Genomic DNA, 18,073 nt, shown 5'->3' on the forward strand with positions numbered 1-18,073 from the left:
CCCCAGTCCACAAATGCCCTGCTCAGGTTTCACAATCAGTGGCTCCTTTGATTGGAGTAGAGTGATATCCCCCATTTCTTATTGCTATCCACTTTGCCAAATGGGGGCTGCAGTGGGCTAAACTGCCAAGCTGCAGAACTTGCTGACCGGAAAGTCTGCGGTTTGAATCTGTGGGACAGGGAGGGCTCCCGTTGTTAACCCCAGCTCTGCCAACCTAATAGTTCAAAAACATGCAAATGTGAGTAGATCAACAGGTACCACTTTGACAGGAAGGTAATGGTGCTCCATTCAGTCATGCTGGGCAGATGGTCTTGGAAGTGTCTACGGATAATGCCAGCTCTTCAGCCTAGTAATAGAGATGAGCACCACCCCCAGAGTCAGACTCAACTAGACTTAATGTCAAGGGGAAACCTTTACTTTGCCAAACATTGTCACATTTCTTGGTGCTATGTCTGTATATACTACACAAGTCAAGGCTTTTTCCTAATGTGACTTAATAAAGTGGGACAGAATTCTCTAGTGGGCAGATCTAAGTGTGAACAGATGTGAACAGGTTAGAATTTCAGTAAAAGAAAAAAAGGAGGAACCCCACCACATGGCTACAGTTAACAGACTGGGATTGTCCTTTCTTTGATCATGCCTGCTCAAGAAATGTGCTTGCAATAGGTTAAGCTATGATTTATTGAAGGACCATATTAATATACCCAGGCTCTAAAATGTAAGTGTCCAAGAGGAGACAGAACCATGTAGAGCTCATCAGAACTTCCTTGGAATTCTAGAGGAAGCAGGGGAGAAAAATGTACAAATGTTTTCATTGAGTACTTGGGAAATCCTTTTCCAGTTATTGGTTTCTGATGGTGGCTAGTACTTCTCACTTTCTTTACAGATTCCCTTTCAGTGAGACTGTAAATCTGCTCCGGGTATCAGTGTGAATTTTGAAAGAGCTAGTCAAAGTGGTAAGCATCTTTCTTTCTTCTTCTCTCTGGCTTCACCTCTCTGTCTCTTCCCCCGTCTTTCTCTTTCTCCTTCCCTCATATTATCCCTCCCTTCCCAACCAGATTGGCTGGATTCCTCAAGCCTGACACAGCCATCTTTCCATCTATATTTTGAGATGCTCCCAACGGTTCCCTCTGAAATCCCAGCCATGATTCATGTTGATACTGGGTGGGTCTCATCCAATGTGTCCTCCTGGGTTATTGTTTTCAATCACGTGGAGAGCAAACTTAATAAGCATTGTCCTCTTCCATCCATCGGGAAAGAGGTGGATCCCCACTTAGGACCAATGGAAGCCCAAAGAGACACTTATGTTTAGGGCTGGCTCTTTGGGAGAGAAGGTTTGGCCAAAGGCATGTAGAAGGTTATTAAAGGTGGTGCCCAACACTTGGTCAGAGACAAGGGCACAGGAAACACAAAGGGGGAAGACAGCAGTGTCCCAAGATGGCCAGGTTTCTGGCAGTTTTTCTCCTACCTGCACTCTTCAACCAAGGTAAAAAAAAAAAAAAAGGAAACTTTAGGCATGGATGAAATATTATTACTATAATGCCAGTAGTAATAGCATCAATATGAATATAAGATTAGAGAACTCCACCTAAGAGACCTCATCAGACTTGCAAAATCGTATTGCGTTCTGAGTAACTTGAATATTAGATAGAGGACAGCCCTATAGAAAGGTAAATTTGGGGCATGGCTGTCATTAATTGTGTGGCTCCATCCTAGCCATGTGAGTTCCTAGAAGTCAGTGCTGTTTGCTCAAAATGTGGTTTACTTCTAAGGGAGCATTTTTTTTAAGAAAAAAAGATCCCATGTATGAAAGCAAAACTCATTGAACTCCTTGAGATTTTTGTTCTCACTAAACATAATGAGATTTCAATGTAGGTGTCACCAAGAATCATGGGAAAGTTACTTTGTAGCAGTGTTTCTCAACCTTCCTAATGCCATGACCCTTTACTACAGTTTCTGATGTTGTGGTAATCCACAACCATAAAATTATTTTCATTGCTACTTCATAACTGTAATTTTCCTACTGTTACGAATCATAATGTAAATATCTGATATGCAAGATGTATTTTCATTCACTGGAAGAAATTTGGCACAAATAACCAATACGCTCAAATTCGAATACTGGTGGGGTGGGGATTGATTTTGTCATTTGGGAGTTGTAGTTGCTGGGATTTATAGTTAACCTACAATCAAAGGGCATTCTGAACTCCACCAACAAAGGAACTGAACCAAACTCGGCACACAGGACTCCCATGACCAACAGAAGATACTGGAGCAGTTTGGTGGACATTGACCTTGAGTTTTGAAGTTGTTGTTCACCTACATCCAGAGAGAACTGTGGACTCAAACAACAATGGATCTGGACTAAACTTGGCATGAGTACTCCATATGCCTAAATGTGAACACTGGTGGAGCTTGGGGAAAATAGACCTTGACATTTGGGAGTTGTAGTTGCTGGGATTTATAGTTAATCTAAAATCAAAGAGCATTCTGAACTCCACCAACAATGGAACTGAAATAAACTTGACACCCAGAACTCCCATGACCAACAGAAAATGCTAGAAGGGTTTGATGGGCATTGACCTTGAGATTTGGAGTTGTAGTTCACCTACATCCAGACAGCACTGTGGACTCAAATGATGGATCTGGATCAAACTTGGCACATTCAATATCCATGGTGGAATTTGGGGAAAATAGACCTTGACATTCGGGGACATTGTTGTTGCTGGGATTTATAGTCGTCCTACAATCAAAGAGCATTCTGAACCCCACCAACAATAAAATTGGGCCAAACTTCCCACATAGAACCCCCAGTATCAACAGAAAATACTGTATTTTCTGATTATCTTTGGCGACCCTTCTGACACCCCCTTGTGACCCCCTCCGGCATGTAGCCGGGGGGGGGGGGGCTCGGGGGGCTTCAGCCCCCCCCCCCCCAAATTCTCATGGTGGTTCGCGAAAAGGCCTTACTGGTGCATTATTTAAACTGTTATGTTTATTCATATCATGATCTGATCACCATACTCAATATATCCCATATGCATGGGGGTATTGGGGTAATGATACAAAAGGTTTGCTAGGCTAGACCCTCTTTCACTCAGACTCAGCCCCCCCGAAACTCAGCCCCCCCCCCCCCGAACCCCCCCTGAAAATGTTTACCCCCCCCCCCCCCCGAAACGAAATCCTGGCTACGGGCCTGCCCCCCCCCCCCCCGGGATCCCAATCCTCAGGTTGAAAAATACTTCTTTGTAGAGTCTCTTGGCCATTGGCCATGCTGGCTGAGGAATTGCAGGAACTATTGTTCAAAACTGGTCCTCTTTGGACTCTGAGGTCACCACAGTCTTTCTTTTCCATCAATCTTAGCAGGGCAGCTATTGGACTTATAGATCTTGTTTTTGGTTGCTGCTACCAAGCTGTGGCTTTCAGCATAATAACTCTTTCTTTATAAAGAGAGACTGTTCTTCACTTGCATTGTTTTTCTGGTTTGTTGCCAACAATAAGGAATAGCCTTAAGAGCAAGAGGAAATGAGTGATTTGCTCAAGGCAAGTGCAGAAAGGAAGTAGCAGAAGGAAAAATGGTCTTAAGTTTTGCAGATATGATTTTGATGTTTTTCCATCTCTCACAAACCTATGACTCTTTTCTTATACCACTTTTCTCCCTCTTCAGAGTAAGTGTGTGCCAGCAAAGTAAATATCTTTCATAGATTTTGAAGCAAGTGCTTCAAAAAAGCATTTCCTAAGTGCTTCTTCCTATCATTACTCAATAATAGATGGCTTTGGTATGACATTATCTTGACCTCCTTTTCCTCCTCCTCCTTTTTAAAGCAAGTGCTTGTTCTACCTTACATAAACAGCTGGGATATAGAGGAGAAATTTCTATATTACCAGACTGTCAAAAATATTTTGGACTGCAATTCGCAGAATCCATGAGAGGATTCTGATGGATTCCATCAGATGAAGATTTTGGCTCTCTTCCCCTGACTTAACCTCATCACACCAGAGCATGGATCCACTTTAAATTTGGTTTCTGCCTCCTGCAGAATTCTGGGGTTTGTGGTTTAGTGAGGCCCAGGACCTGTTTGGCTTTGTGTGTGTGTTTGTGTGTGTGTGTGTGAGGAGTGACTTGAGGAACTGCAGGTCACTTCTGGTGTGAGAGAATTAGCCATCTGCAGGGATGTTGCCCAGGGGGTGCCCAGATGTTTTGATGTTTTACCATCCTTGTGGGAGGCTTCTCTCATGTTCCCGCATGGAGAGCTGGAGCTGACAGAGGGAGCTCATCCATGCTCTCCCCAGATTTGAACCTCCAACCTGCCGGTCTTCAGTCCTGCCAGCAAACGGGTACACCCTTTTGCTGGCAGGACTGAAGACTGGCAGGTTGGAGGTTCAAAACCGGGGAGAGCATGGATGAGCTCCCTCTGTCAGCTCCAGCTCTCCATTGCACCACCAGGGGCTCCATCTATTTGACAGAATAGTTTAAAGGCCCCTCCCTAAACTACATGCTCCATAATTCTGCAGGAGGCAGAGACTGGATTTAAAGTGGATCCATGCTCTGGTGTGATGAGGTTATTAATTAGGGCTAAGATCTAGATGCTTTCCTCTTTCATTTATCAAATTCTGAGTTGCATGACCTGCTGTAACCCAGACATTTTTCCACTATAGTTCCTATAATCACAGGTCATAGTAAAAACTAGGTTTATGGGAGTTATAATCCAATACATAGAGAGTTAGCAAGGTTTTGGTGCGATTGTGTGACTTCAAACAAATTCTGAAGTGATATAGTCACATGAAAATATGATATACTAAAATACACTATCGTAAAAACAGTAAAATCAAGTCTGCAAAGGGACCACCAAACGTAGCATTGTCCAAACATGAATCAAGGAACATGAAAGGCATTGCAGACTACTTCAACCAGAGAAGTCAGCCATAGCAGAGCACCTGATGAACCAACCTGGACACAGCATATTATTTGAGAACACAGAAATGCTGGACCACTCTCATAACCACCATGTCAGACGACACAGAGAAGCCACTGAAATCCACAAGCATGTGGACAATTTCAACAGAAAGGAGGAAACCATGAAAATGAACGAAATCTGGCTACCAGTATTAAAAAACTCTAAAATTACAACAGCACAACAACAGAGAGGAAACAATCAGGAACATCTAATCACCTCTCAACAAAAGATTGGCCCAGGCACTAACAAGCCACACCAAACAACTGCCAGGCCATCAAATGCTAATCAAGGAGGTCAGTTGAAACATTCACTCCTAACTCCAACAGACAAGAGTTCTTTGTCCCACCCTGGTCATTCCATAGATATATAAACCCAATTTTCCTAGTTCCAACAGACCTCACTACCTCTGAGGATGCTTGCCATAGATGCAGGCAAAACGTCAGGAGCGAGTGCCTCTAGAATATGGCCATATAGCCCGAGAAAACCTACAACACCCCAGTAAAAGCAGGCATAACATGAAGTTGCAGTTAAGACAAACAATATGTGATCGAGAGTAAATGCAGCAAAGATTTTCAAATTGACTTTAAACTAGCAACTCAATTGTCCTCCAGTCTCTATCACCTGAGGCAGTTGCCGCGGGTTTCCTCGTAATATTGTCAGCATTGCACTTAAGCACTAAATTGGAACAAGCAAGATGAAAATGCTCCGGTTGCAATTCTTACTATGAGGTTACACTGGTTGTTTTGTTGGGGAGAGCGGATCTAGTAATCCTGTAATCTTCTAACTGTTTTAGGACCACTATTCCCAGCATCCTCAAGTATGTTGGCTAGGGTTAATGGGAGTTGCAGTACATCATCTGGAGGACCACATAATCCCCGTGTGTAGGCATTGAGAAGGGATTCAATAAGCATAGACTACCCTTTTCCCTCTTTCTGGACTTCCCATAAGCACTGCAAATATAATGGACAGGCTACACACAGGCTTCTTTCAAAATACTATTATGAAAACATATGGGTTGGGTGTGTATAGTCCTCCTTCCCACTTTGGATCAGCTCCACCCTGAGACTTGCTTATCTCCCCTTTCATATAAACATCTCTGCCTTCCAACTCCTTCAAGGACAAGGAATGTATAAAAGCATTCATGCTGAGTTTTGGAAATGCTGTTTTTTCCTCTTGGTTTGCTCTTGGCTTCATACTACAGTTTTGCTGGATTAGGATCATCCCAGGCTCTGAGGTCTCTGAGCCAAAACCCAAGACTTCGGGGAAGTCCCTGTTGAAGTCATTAGTGTTATACATTAAGTACCAACCACAATTGTTCACAGTTTGTCATTCAAACACATAAGCACAGAGCAAATACCATGTGAAAATTATGCCAGAGCTTTTAACCGAATGGCTGATTCTCAGACTAAATGTAGAATGAGGGAATTATTCATTCTCACCTACTCAGGGAATCCGGATAAACAACATTTGATTTGGTTTATTCATTTAATCAAAATTATCCACAAAACCATGATAAATTCACTTTAGGGTCTCTGGCAATGTCTCCTTGTATTGGGAAAGCTATAAGTAAAGGTAAAGGTTTCATCCTGATATTAAGTCTAGTCATATCCGACTCTCCATTTCTAAGCCAAAGAGCCGGCTTTGTCCATAAACACCTCAAAGGTAATGTGGCCAGCATGACTGCTACCTTTCTGCAGAAGTGGTACCTATCAATCTACTTACACTTGCATGTTTTTGAACTGCTAAGTTGGCAGGAGCTGGGGCTAACAGTGGGAGTTCACCCCGCTCCCTGAATTCAAACCGCCAACTTTTCAGTTAGCAATTTTCTCAGCTCAGAGATTTCACCCACTGCAGTACTGGGGGGCCCATGGGGAAAGCTATACATGCTGACTATTTTAAAAATGATTTCCTATACATTTATATCCCATATTACTCCCAAATCAGTGTAAGATGGTATCTATGGTCTTTTCTTCCTTGTTATGAGGTAGGTTAGGCTGATTGACAATACTTGGCTCAAAATTCCCTGTAAATTTCATAACTCATTGACTTTTGAACCTAAATCTCCCCAATTTATTATTTTAATTTAATTTATATCCAGCTTTCCTTCCAGCATGGACTCTGGGATGTAACAATATGGTTAAAGTGATATACAACTAAAAGCTGATCAAAAGTAACAGAAATGCACACAATTAAATCAGCTGAAACATTAAGATGGCTACAGTATAAAACAATATAAAATAATTTAAAATAATAACTGAAAAGATTAAAATTGAGGATGTCCCCATTAGAAAACTCTTCCATACAAAATATTAGATACTCTAAGTACTACACTATGATGAAAACCATGCACATGATAAAGGTATTAGATCCCTTTAACACAGCAGGTTAACCACCAGCTGCAGTAAATCTTGCCAATCAAAAGGCTGACAGTTTGAAGTTTGGGTTGGGGTAAGCTCCTGGCCTTTAGCCCAGCTTCTGCCTGCCTAGCAATTTGAAAGCAAATGTGAGTAGATAAATAGGTACCACTTTAAAGTGGGGGATTTAAGGCTTCCATTAGGAAATGCCAGAAAAATGTTGGCAATTCGATCAAGAAGGAAGTTTACAAAAGCTCTTCAGCAGGGAAGATGGAGCAACAGCAGCCCCCCCCCCTTTTGTGTCCAGAACCGAGCACAGGCCTCCAAGATGCCGAAGATGGCAAAGCTCATATATACCTCTATCTATGTACAGTTGTCTGTTTTGTCAGTGTATAACAACATTGAATGTTTGCTGTATATGTGCTCTATGGTCCACCCTGAGTCCCCTTCAGGGTGACAAGGGTGAAACATAAATATTGTAAATAAATAAATTTTTGTTTGGATAGAATGGTATCCTGAAGCCTATTTTCTCTTCCCCTTTTGCCAGCTTTCTGCCTGCAGTGCAACACATGCCATGGGGAGTACAACTGCATAGGAGAGAATGTGACTTGTGAAAATCCCTCCGCCAGCTGTACCACATCTGTCCGGAAGGCATACGTCTGTAAGTAGTGTTATTAGAAATGGGAACTGGTGGTTTTCTTTTCAAAAGGCCAATGTGATCAATGCTTCAGACAGATTGCTAGCTGAGTTATCCCATTACAAGAAAAAATAAGAGGCAGGTAGAGTGGACGTGCAGCAGGACAACGGTGCCTTTGGTAGCGGCTCATCAAATGATAATTCTAAAAAATATATTCTTCTAATGGCAAGGATCTGTTAATGACTTTCTTCACTTCTTATGTTGTTATCAGTTACTGTACAAAAGTTTAATTGAGCTTTTATTTATTTTATTTTTAAACAAATATTTTTTATTGAGGTATTTAGAGCGGTACTACTAGATCTACTCACATTTGCATGTTTTCAAACTGCTAGGTTGGCAGAAGCCAGGGCTAGTGATTGGGCTTTAAAATGATACAAACAGTGGTGGTAGCAGTCGATGGCAGTGCTCAGATCAGAAAGTTGCTCCTTTTCTCGAAGTCTTTGAGGAAGCTTTGTCTACCGGAGATGTGGTGTGTCCCATCAGCCCTTTGTGAGATTTGTATTAACGTTTGGGAGAACACCAGGGTTATATTGCTATAAAGCTGCAGTGCTATAATGCCTTGGTGTCTTGTATTTTGTGGAGATGGGGCATGTGTATGCATGTGCAAGTATGTATGCCAAACAGTGGAAATGAAAGGGTCTTTGACTGAAATTTCCAAATGCTAAGCAAGGGGCTTTGAATGAAATTAACAGCAAAAGAGAAATATACCCTTTCTCTGTAGAAAAGGAGCAACACGGAAGAAAATTCGATTTTTTTTTTTGAGAGACAACATGTGACATGTAGAGGTCATACAAAGTTCAAACTCACAGAGTTGTGTTGTGGTTAAGCCAAAGGTTGTGGTTAAGTGCAGATTCTGCACTTAAGAAGGTACTTTCCATCAAAAGGTCAAGGGAGGGGGGCTGGAAAGAGAGTACTTTCCACGACCTATTACTTGAGTATAAAAGTCAGCAGAAACAGAGGAGGGGGGCGGCAGTCACTTGAAGGGTAGCATCTGTGTATGCTGCCAGGCTGTCCTTCTTCTTCATGAAGAAACTAAAATAAACCTTGTTTTTTTATCTTTTTTTGGGACTCTCTCTTTCCTTACGTGCTCCCATGATGTGGACCTAAGAAGACCCAATTTAGGGTATCCAACAGAAAGGGACAGGGATAATTTCTTGGGGAAAGTAGTAGGAAAGCATTCCAAAATGCTGTGTGCAACACAATGTTAGCACAAATGGATGCTGCAATCCCATAGTGGTTCTGAAGGTACTGTGGGGAATTAAGCGATCCCAATGGAAAAGTGTTTTCATTGACAAAGCAAATGTAGTGGGATAAGAGACTGGTGTGGTAAGTCTCCAAGTGACTTTGATTGTATTGTTGTATTGTTTTAAGTCATGTCTCTATTTATAAAGTTCTGAAGGTGAACCTCTAATGGGGCTTTCTTAGCAAGATTTCTTCAGAGGGAGTTTGCAATTGCCTTCTCTGTTGAAAAGGTGTGACTTGCACAAGGTCGCCCACTGAGTTTCTGTGGCTAAGCAAGGATACAAACTCTGATCTCCCTGATTTTAGTGAATGGATGTGTGGGGAGGGAAGAAGGTGGCATCATTATTACAAGGTTTTTAAAGCTTCAGTGATGCATTGAGATTTATTGTTAGTACATGCCGGGGATAAACAAAAGCATCTCCATTATCTCTGGGCCTAATAATAATAATAATAATAATAATAATAATAATAATAATAATAATAGATGGAACTGCAAAGACTCTGGCACAAGCCAGTCAAGGTGGTCCCAGTGATGATCGGCACACTGGGTGCAGTGCCTAAAGACCTTGGCCTGCACTTAAATACAATTGGTGCTGACAAAATTACCATCTGCCAGCTGCAGAAGGCCACCTTACTGGGAACTGCACGCATTATTCGCCAAAACATCACACAGTACTAGACACTTGATGTGTGGTCCAATACAATAGCCAGGAGAGTGATCTTGCTTGCTGTGTACTAATCTTGTTGTGTTTCAAATAATAATAATAATAATAATAATAATAATAATAATAATAATAAATAGAAGAGGTAGCTAAAAAGCAAAATTAACTAAGTTTTCTAGCAGATGCAGGACCTACCAGAGTATAATAAGCCTCACTTATTTTCATTCCTAGCCTTTCTGGAATTCCAGTCTGTGAGGAAAGGCTGTGCCCAGCAGCTTTACCCACCCGAATCCATTTCAATCAAATCGCACCTGATGTCTCTCTCGTATCAGGCACGCTTCTGCGCTGAGGATGGTTGTAACAATGAGACCTACTTTGGTGAGTCCTTTTTCTGGTGATTCTGATGCAAGATTCTGAGTGAATAGTTCCTGATAGCTTCAGCCTAGGCAAAGGAGGGATACTGAGAAAGGCATTTATTTATTACTCATGCCAACAGATTAAAGTAAAGGTAAAAGTTTCCCTTGACATTAAGTCTAGTCATGTCCGACTCTGGGGGGTGGTGCTCATCTCCATTTCTAAGCTGAAGAGCTGGCATTGTCCGTAGACACCTCCAAGGTCATGTGGCTGGCATGACTGCATAGAGTGCCATTACCTTCCTGCCAGAGCAGTACATATTGATCTACTCACATTTGCATGTTTTCAAACTGCTAGGTGGGCAGAAGCTGGACCTAACAGTGGTAGGTTACCCCACTCCCCGGATTTGAACCACCGACCTTTTGGACAGCAATTTTAGCAGCTCAGAGGTTTAATCCACTGTGTCATCAGAGGGCCCTTCCAACAGACTAGAGTCAGAAAATATGAAAGAGACAGAAATGCTTGCATTTCATGCACTTTTCGTAGAAATGAGCAACTTTTAAAATGTGAAATGTATACTGACTACCTTCTTTCTGCTTCCAGTTTCTCATCTGCCACCAGCCAACCACATGCGCTGCCACACCTGTGCCTCCCAAGGAGCCTGGTGCCCAGAAATTGCCCGCACTCAGATCAGCTGCTCTGGAGATCAGGACCAGTGTGTGGATCTGACTATCCTTGGAAAACTAGGTAAGTTGAGAGGATAGTAGTGGAGTCTAGAAGTCTCTGACTGCCCTTCTGGAACCAAGATACTGCACAAAGAGATACAAGAGGCCTCCTTCACAATGACTTTAAGAATAGTCACTTTGGTGGAACTAACATCCATGCCAGCAACATGCAGAGACCGGCCTATGTCATTCAGTTTCAGTTTTCCTCCATCCAAGATATAAACAGATTGCTCAATTCCAAAAAATGACATTTCCCTTCCTCCCTTCTGCCTACACAGGTCAATACTCCAATGTGAAAATGAAAGGTTGCGCCAGTCTCAAACGCTGTGAGGACACTTTGAGCTTCTACTCCGGCAGGCGCACTATCCATGCTTCCTGCTGTAATTCACCTCTCTGCAATACCTTCAGCACAGGTAGGCAACCCCTCAACTTGGTAACAAGCAGGGGATAGACTCTGGCTAACTATCTCAATTGGTTTTGTGGGTTGTTTTTCAAATATTCCTCAGTGCTTATCTCACATCCAAGTTGACAGCTGAATTCTGCCAAGGGGCAAACTCCATTAGGGAGTTTTGCCTTGTATTTTAACATTAAATAACACCTCACTTTTACAAGTTTAATAGTGTTTTAATACACCAAGTTGTTTGATTCTGTGACTTTTTATTTTTTTAATATATATTTTTATTACCCACACAGGTAGAATGATATCACAATCCATAACCATTTCCGAATACATATCAAATCCACCACCATATCCGAATGCATATCATAGTGTTCTTACCTATTCCACCTTTATCTCCCACTTTTGTCTATCAATTTTACACCCCTCTCCCCCCAACCCCAGTTTTTATTTTTATTTTTTTAGCTTTATGTTGTTTTTGCCTTGTTGTAAGCTATCTTGACTTCCAAGCTGAGATAAAGGCAGGATAAAAATAAAATAAAATATTCTAGCACCTATAGGAGATACTCTGCTTCAAAGTATCCCTCATTAGAGAATGCAACTCATTCATAGCATCATAGAATCATAGAATTGGAAGAAACCTCGTGGGCAATCCAGTCCAACCCCCTGCCAAGAAGCAGAAAAATTGCATTCAAAGTACCCCTGACAGATGGCCATCCAGCCTCTGTTGAAAAGCCTCCAAAGAAGGAGCCTCCACCACACTCTGGAGCAGAGAGTTCCACTGCTCAACAGTTCTCATGGTTAGGAAGTTCTTCCTCATGTTTAAGTGGAATCTCTTTTCCTGTAGTTTACAGTCATTGTTCCACGTCCTAGTCTCCAGCTGAAAACAAGCTTGCTCCCTATGACTTCCCTTCACATATTTATACATGGCCCTCGTGTCTCCTCTCAGCCTTCTCTTCTGCAGCAAGATCAGAAATCGCACACAAAACATCACCTTTTGCTTTGAAAGGCACACTGCTATCTGGATACAGTCATATCTACATGGGTTTCATTGTGTGACCTCTCCTGTGAATGCCAGAATCTGTGGACACTCAAGTCTCATTATATATAATGCCTTAGTAAAATAACAAAATCAATATTCTCTTTTGGAGAGGGAAAAAATTGGTGGGGAAATTTTCAAGCTGTAGTTGAGTGATTCCATGCATTCATAATTCATGGAGATGGCTTCCTTGATTGAATCAAACTATCAGTAATGGAGTCTTTCTTTTTTCTACTGTCTTTCATTTTATTCTGTTTTAACATCTTTTCCAGTGAGTAGTAGTATGTCAAGAGCCAATGTGACATAATTGGTCGACAGCTCTGGAGACCAGTGTTCAAATCCATGTTTGGCCACAGAAACCCATTGGGACTTTGGGCAACCCTTATTCTCTCTGAGGAAACCCCCTCTGAACAAATATTTCCAAAGTTCACTTTTAGGGACTTGAAAGCACTCAATGGTCCTTGCAGACGGCCAATTCTCTCACACCAGAAGTGACTTGAAATTTCTCAGGTCGCTCCTGACATGACAAAAAAAGCACTCAGTGGTAAGAAATATCATCCCATGTTATGCCCAAAGTACAATAGTATTATTTCAGTCATTTTGACTTCTAGGGAGAGTTGAGGCTTAGTTTGCTCCTAGCCCCATTGATTTGGCTCTCTTGGCCAGAAGTTAGAGGTACAAATTATGACCATGCTATATCTCAAGGTTGCTTTTCCCACCCCTATTTCAGATTTCCACGTGCTGAGTGAAGCACCAAATGGACTGGAATGCTACAGCTGTGTGGATGATGATGGCTCTGGATCTAGATGCTCCACTCAAGCCATGTCCAAAGTGCAGTGCACAGGCATCCACAGCATGTGTTTGGAGGGTGTCGGCAACAGCCGTAAAGGTGAGTGCCTGTAATCTTAACCAATGAACATACACTTACTTACGTACTTATTTACTTACTTAGGCAATCTGTCTTTGCCCGAGTATAATGGCCTTCCAAGTGTAGTGTCTTGGTGGTGGATACTTAGGTGACTGTGGAGCCCTGTTCTTGAGCTGCATGTTCTTCCACAGTGAGGACATTGGATTCCAGGTGGAAGGTGGTCCCCATCAGGATTGGCTTGACACACTTTCCTCTTGGCATGTTTCTCCCTTTCACCTGCCATTCATGCCTCTTCGAATTCTACAGCACTGCTGGTCACAGCTGACCTCCAATTACAGTGCTCAAGACCCAGGGTTTCCCAGTGCCACAGTTTTAAAAGTTAGCTTTAAGCCTATCTTTCAATCTCCTTTCCAGTCCACCATCATTCAGTTTTCCATTCTTGAGTTGGGAGTATAGTAACTGCTTTGGGGGACAATGATCGGACATTTGGACAACATAGCCAGTCCAGTGGAGCTGATGGCGTAGGAGCATTCTTTCTTCCAGCACACTGACATTAGCTCGCATGTCTTTGCACGAATATACTGAACATATGAATTCAACCTGAAATGAAAAGTGTTTAGAAAAAAATATGTTTCTAAGTCCTGGACCACTGAGAATCTTCATAGCTTGGAGATTCTTCTGTCAAAGTCCACACATTATTTAGTTGCACAGAAAACAGCATTATTATTATTTTTTGCAAAGGTAGCATGACTACATGCAAAGAAAGGTTACTTTCTTTACAAAAAATGTCGGGCAGATTCCTGCTATGTGCTCATAAATGGACTTCCATGTGTGAGAAATAGCTTTGAAAAAATGTGTGATGTTTGTCATCTATCAAAGACTGCTGTTTCACAGCAAAGGGACCGATGCACAATGGGACACTCTTGAGCAGCTTCTGGTGTAAATCAGGCACTCCTCATTTGTGCATCATTTGCAATTCCATAACATCCCAGCAATATGCATGAAACCATGGGTAAAAATAAAATCTGGTGAAAGCACACCATAGAATCATACTGAAGGACCTAAGGAATGCGTAAAGAGGACACATTGCTGGCATCTTCAGCTCAACTCTGTAATCAACCTTTGGAGAAAAGACACCATAGAATTCCCTGAAGGGCTAAGACGCCTAGAGAGGGCATATTTTGTCAGATGCAAGTAAATGAAACCATGGGCACTAGTAGTCTACAAATGTGGGAATTGTAATCGATAGCCCTCTATTTGTGGCAGCTGGTGGCTCTTATGTCAGAGGGCAAATGAATCTACTATGTGTTTAGTCCAGTGGTTCTCAACCTTCCTAATGCCACGGCCCCTTAATACAGTTCCTCATGTTGTGGTGACCCCCAACCATAACATTATTTTCATTGCTACTTCATAAATGTAATTTTGCTACTGTTATGAATTGTAATGTAAATATCTAATACGCAGAATGTATTTTCATTCACTGGACCAAATTTGGCACAAATACACGATGCGCCCAAATTTGAGTGCTGGTGGAGTGGGGGAGGGGATTGATGTTGTCATTTGGAAGTTGTAGTTGCTGGGATTTATAATTCACCTGGAAGGGTTTGGTGGGCATTGACCTTGAGTTTGGGAGTTGTGGACTCGAACCATGATGGGTCTGGACCAAACTTGGCATGAATCCTCAATATGCCCAAATATTGGGCACTGGTGGAGTTTGGGGGAAATAGACCTTGACATTTGGAAGTTGTAGTTGCTGGGATTTATAGTTCACCTACAATCAAAGAGCATTCTGAACTCCACCAACAATAGAAGTGGACCAGTCTTCCCCTATAGAACCCCCATGACTAACAGAAAATACTGTGTCTTCTGATAGTTGTTGGCGACTCCTCTGACACCCCCTCACACCCCAGGCTGAGAAACACTGGTTTAGTCTGAACTTCAAAGGAGATCTCCAAGGTGCTGAACTCTATTCTTCCCTCCCCCCAAAAAATCCTGGGGTAGATTTTGTGCCCCACTGATATGGGAGCCACTGACCACTGCTGTAGTCTTCTTATAATTAACATTTGCATTTCTGTATCCCCCAAGCCTAATAAGAAACAGTAGGAATGTTTTGACTCATAGCTTGTATTGTTTTCATTTCTTCCCCCTGCAGCTGGAAGGGATCTGGGCCTTGTGACCTTTAAAGGTTGTGCCTCTCCAGCCATGTGCCAAAGCTCTCTCTTGGGGCTGGTACAGGAGTTAGACAACACTGACGTCCTCTGTTGCCAAGGAAGCCTCTGCAACAATCGCATTGTGAATGGAAAAGTGACAGAAGCCAGGATCCCTGCTGATAGTATGGACATCGAAGAAGCTCCTGCATGTATCAAGCCCAGCCCGGCACCATCTGGAGTCACTCCAATTCCTGACTGTGCCTACACAGAAGAGAAGGAAGATGACAGTGTAGTGAGTGTACATCCCTCTGCTGGGATCCACATTGAGAAAGGAACCGATGTAAATGAAAGAGAGAATAATGAGAAATTAGTAACTGAGAATAACACAATGTCACATTTTTCTCATCATGATGATGACTCAATTACCCACAAAGACACCATCAATGAGAACATCTCTGAAGGATCTTCCCAGGGAAATGCAACCTCACCTTCAGGTGTTCCAGAGTCAGACCTTATTACAGGAGATGGTTCCTCAGCCACCACAAACTTGGATAAGAGCAATCCAGGAGCCAGCACTGCCTCTTCGGGCAATCATGGCAATGTTGTTGTGCTGATCCCTGTCGTTGTGTCCAGGAGGAACAACACCACTACCAGCTCCACCACTTCCTCCTCCACAGAAGCAACCACCGGCAACAGGATCTTGGGAGGGTCCAATGCCAATGATGAAATTGACGATGAAGAATGTGAGACAGAAGTGGAGGGCATGACTACTGGGGAGCACTTCATGGCTGCTAAAGAGAGCAACCATGATGGTTCTACCTCCACCCCGAGGAGCACGATTGTCCCTGTTGGAGCTCATTCTGATGCTGGCATTTTTGTTGAAGGGACAAACCAAGATGCTTCTGCCTACCATTCATCTTCCAATCAAGGTGACCATGGTGCTGGTGTCTTCACTAGAGAAGGGTCTGCTCAAGTTCCTGCCACAGACTCTGCAGGAAGCTATGTAGACCGTGGGCATAATGTCCATGCCCATGGTAGAGATGATGAAAGATTCACTGTTGATGCCAATCACACTCCAAGACCTGGGCATTCCACAGTGGACAACCATGGAGCCACCAGTGGTGAAAACTTCTTTGGTGGCAGTCCTCCTCCCCAACCAGGCCATGTTTCTGATATCGTTATTCCCATCCCCTTTGTTGTGTCAAAGGATAATGACTCTTTCATCACCAAAGACAATAATGTGGCAAATACCAATTCACCCGTTTCCACCAGTGGCCCAGATAGAGACATGCTTGTTTCAGGAGCAGGGGTTGGCACCGCACGTCCGAAGAACAAGGTTCCTTGCAAACGCCCAGGATCTCAAAGACGACCTGGTGCAAAGTTGGAGTCCTCAGATGCAACTAACAAGCGGATCTCAGAAGACATTTTCACCAGAGATGGTGCGACCTCATTATTCAGGGACACTAAAAATTCATCACACAGTGGAGGAGGAAAGGACAATCCCAACAGTGGCTCCTTCAGCCTTCTCAGCAACCTTAGTCTCTTCTTGCTCTCTCTCCTGATGGTTGCTCTGTTGCACTGAGCCTGGAGAGACGGGGCAATGTGTGTTATTTTATTTTAGAACCTAGATGTCCTGGTTTCCACTTCTAATTCTGATCTGACCCTACTTCCTTTCTGACAAGAACTCTTAGGACCTCTGTAAAAATTCCTCTGTCCAAAGACTTCATTGAAATAGAAGGGAAAGTGTTGTAATCAAAGTGCTAAACTTACTTTGGGATAGTAGTTTGTATGAAATGTGACACAGTATTTTTTATTACGGAGCACACAAATAGTATATTGCTCCCTACTGGTAAAAACTGGGACAACACTCCATATGTTTTATAAACCATACATTGTTCCTAAAAGGTGCCTATACCCTATAGGCACCAGTTTCTATCTGATCTTGGAAGCTAAGAAGGGGCTTTGTTAATAATGCTCAAAAATTGTACAGTTATGAGCTCAACAGACGCACGTTACATATAGTTAGAGTATTCTTTGCCCAAAGGAGGATATATAAATGTGGGCAGCTGAAAGAATCCATTGGAATGTACTATTTTTATGAAAGCACCATAAATATATTTATTTTTTACAACTGTATAGTTGGACAGATACAACATTCCAAAAACACAGATTGGATCCAAAACACATGAAAACTGCAAATATCTAGGTTTTAATCCTACTGGTACTCTCAATTGGAATAAATCCATTAAATTAGTGGTAACTGAGTAACTCAACACTTCTGTAATTTCCATTGATTCAGTGTGTTTTCTGTGCAATTAATAATAGAATCCAAATTGGAGGGCTCCTCCAGGTCTAGGAAGCAAACTCAGCATCCTATACTTCTTCTTCCATCATTGTGAATTTTGAAAACAAAAATGAGTATTTCGAGTTTGAAGGGAAAGGTGAGGTGATTATTTACATAAAAGTAACTTTTTGAAGCTCTGTCCAGCACTGAAATATTTGAAACTCTTCTGGAGTTACATTCTTATAGAATCCAGATCTCTTAGGCCCGCATGCGTTCCTCTATCCGAAGGTTAAGATGGTCCCAAGATAGACTAAAGTATGAAGAGGGCTTTTGCTCTGAAAGG

General features: G+C 42.4%; 1 protein-coding gene across 1 annotated transcript; it reads left to right on the forward strand.

The window, feature by feature from the left end:
- Positions 1 to 1,366: 1,366 nt before the first annotated feature.
- On the forward strand, positions 1,367 to 17,637 carry LOC132780994 (papilin-like). The gene is made up of 7 exons (XM_060784895.2): positions 1,367 to 1,486; positions 7,860 to 7,973; positions 10,145 to 10,291; positions 10,871 to 11,014; positions 11,271 to 11,405; positions 13,159 to 13,317; positions 15,449 to 17,637. The coding sequence occupies exons 1-7, from the start codon at positions 1,438 to 1,440 to the stop codon at positions 17,026 to 17,028; spliced, it is 2,328 nt and encodes a 775-aa protein (XP_060640878.2). The 5' UTR covers positions 1,367 to 1,437; the 3' UTR covers positions 17,029 to 17,637.
- The last annotated feature ends 436 nt before the right edge of the window (positions 17,638 to 18,073 follow it).

Source organism: Anolis sagrei, chromosome Y, assembly GCF_037176765.1.
Source record: "Anolis sagrei isolate rAnoSag1 chromosome Y, rAnoSag1.mat, whole genome shotgun sequence".
NCBI classification, from domain to species: Eukaryota; Metazoa; Chordata; class Lepidosauria; order Squamata; family Dactyloidae; genus Anolis; species Anolis sagrei.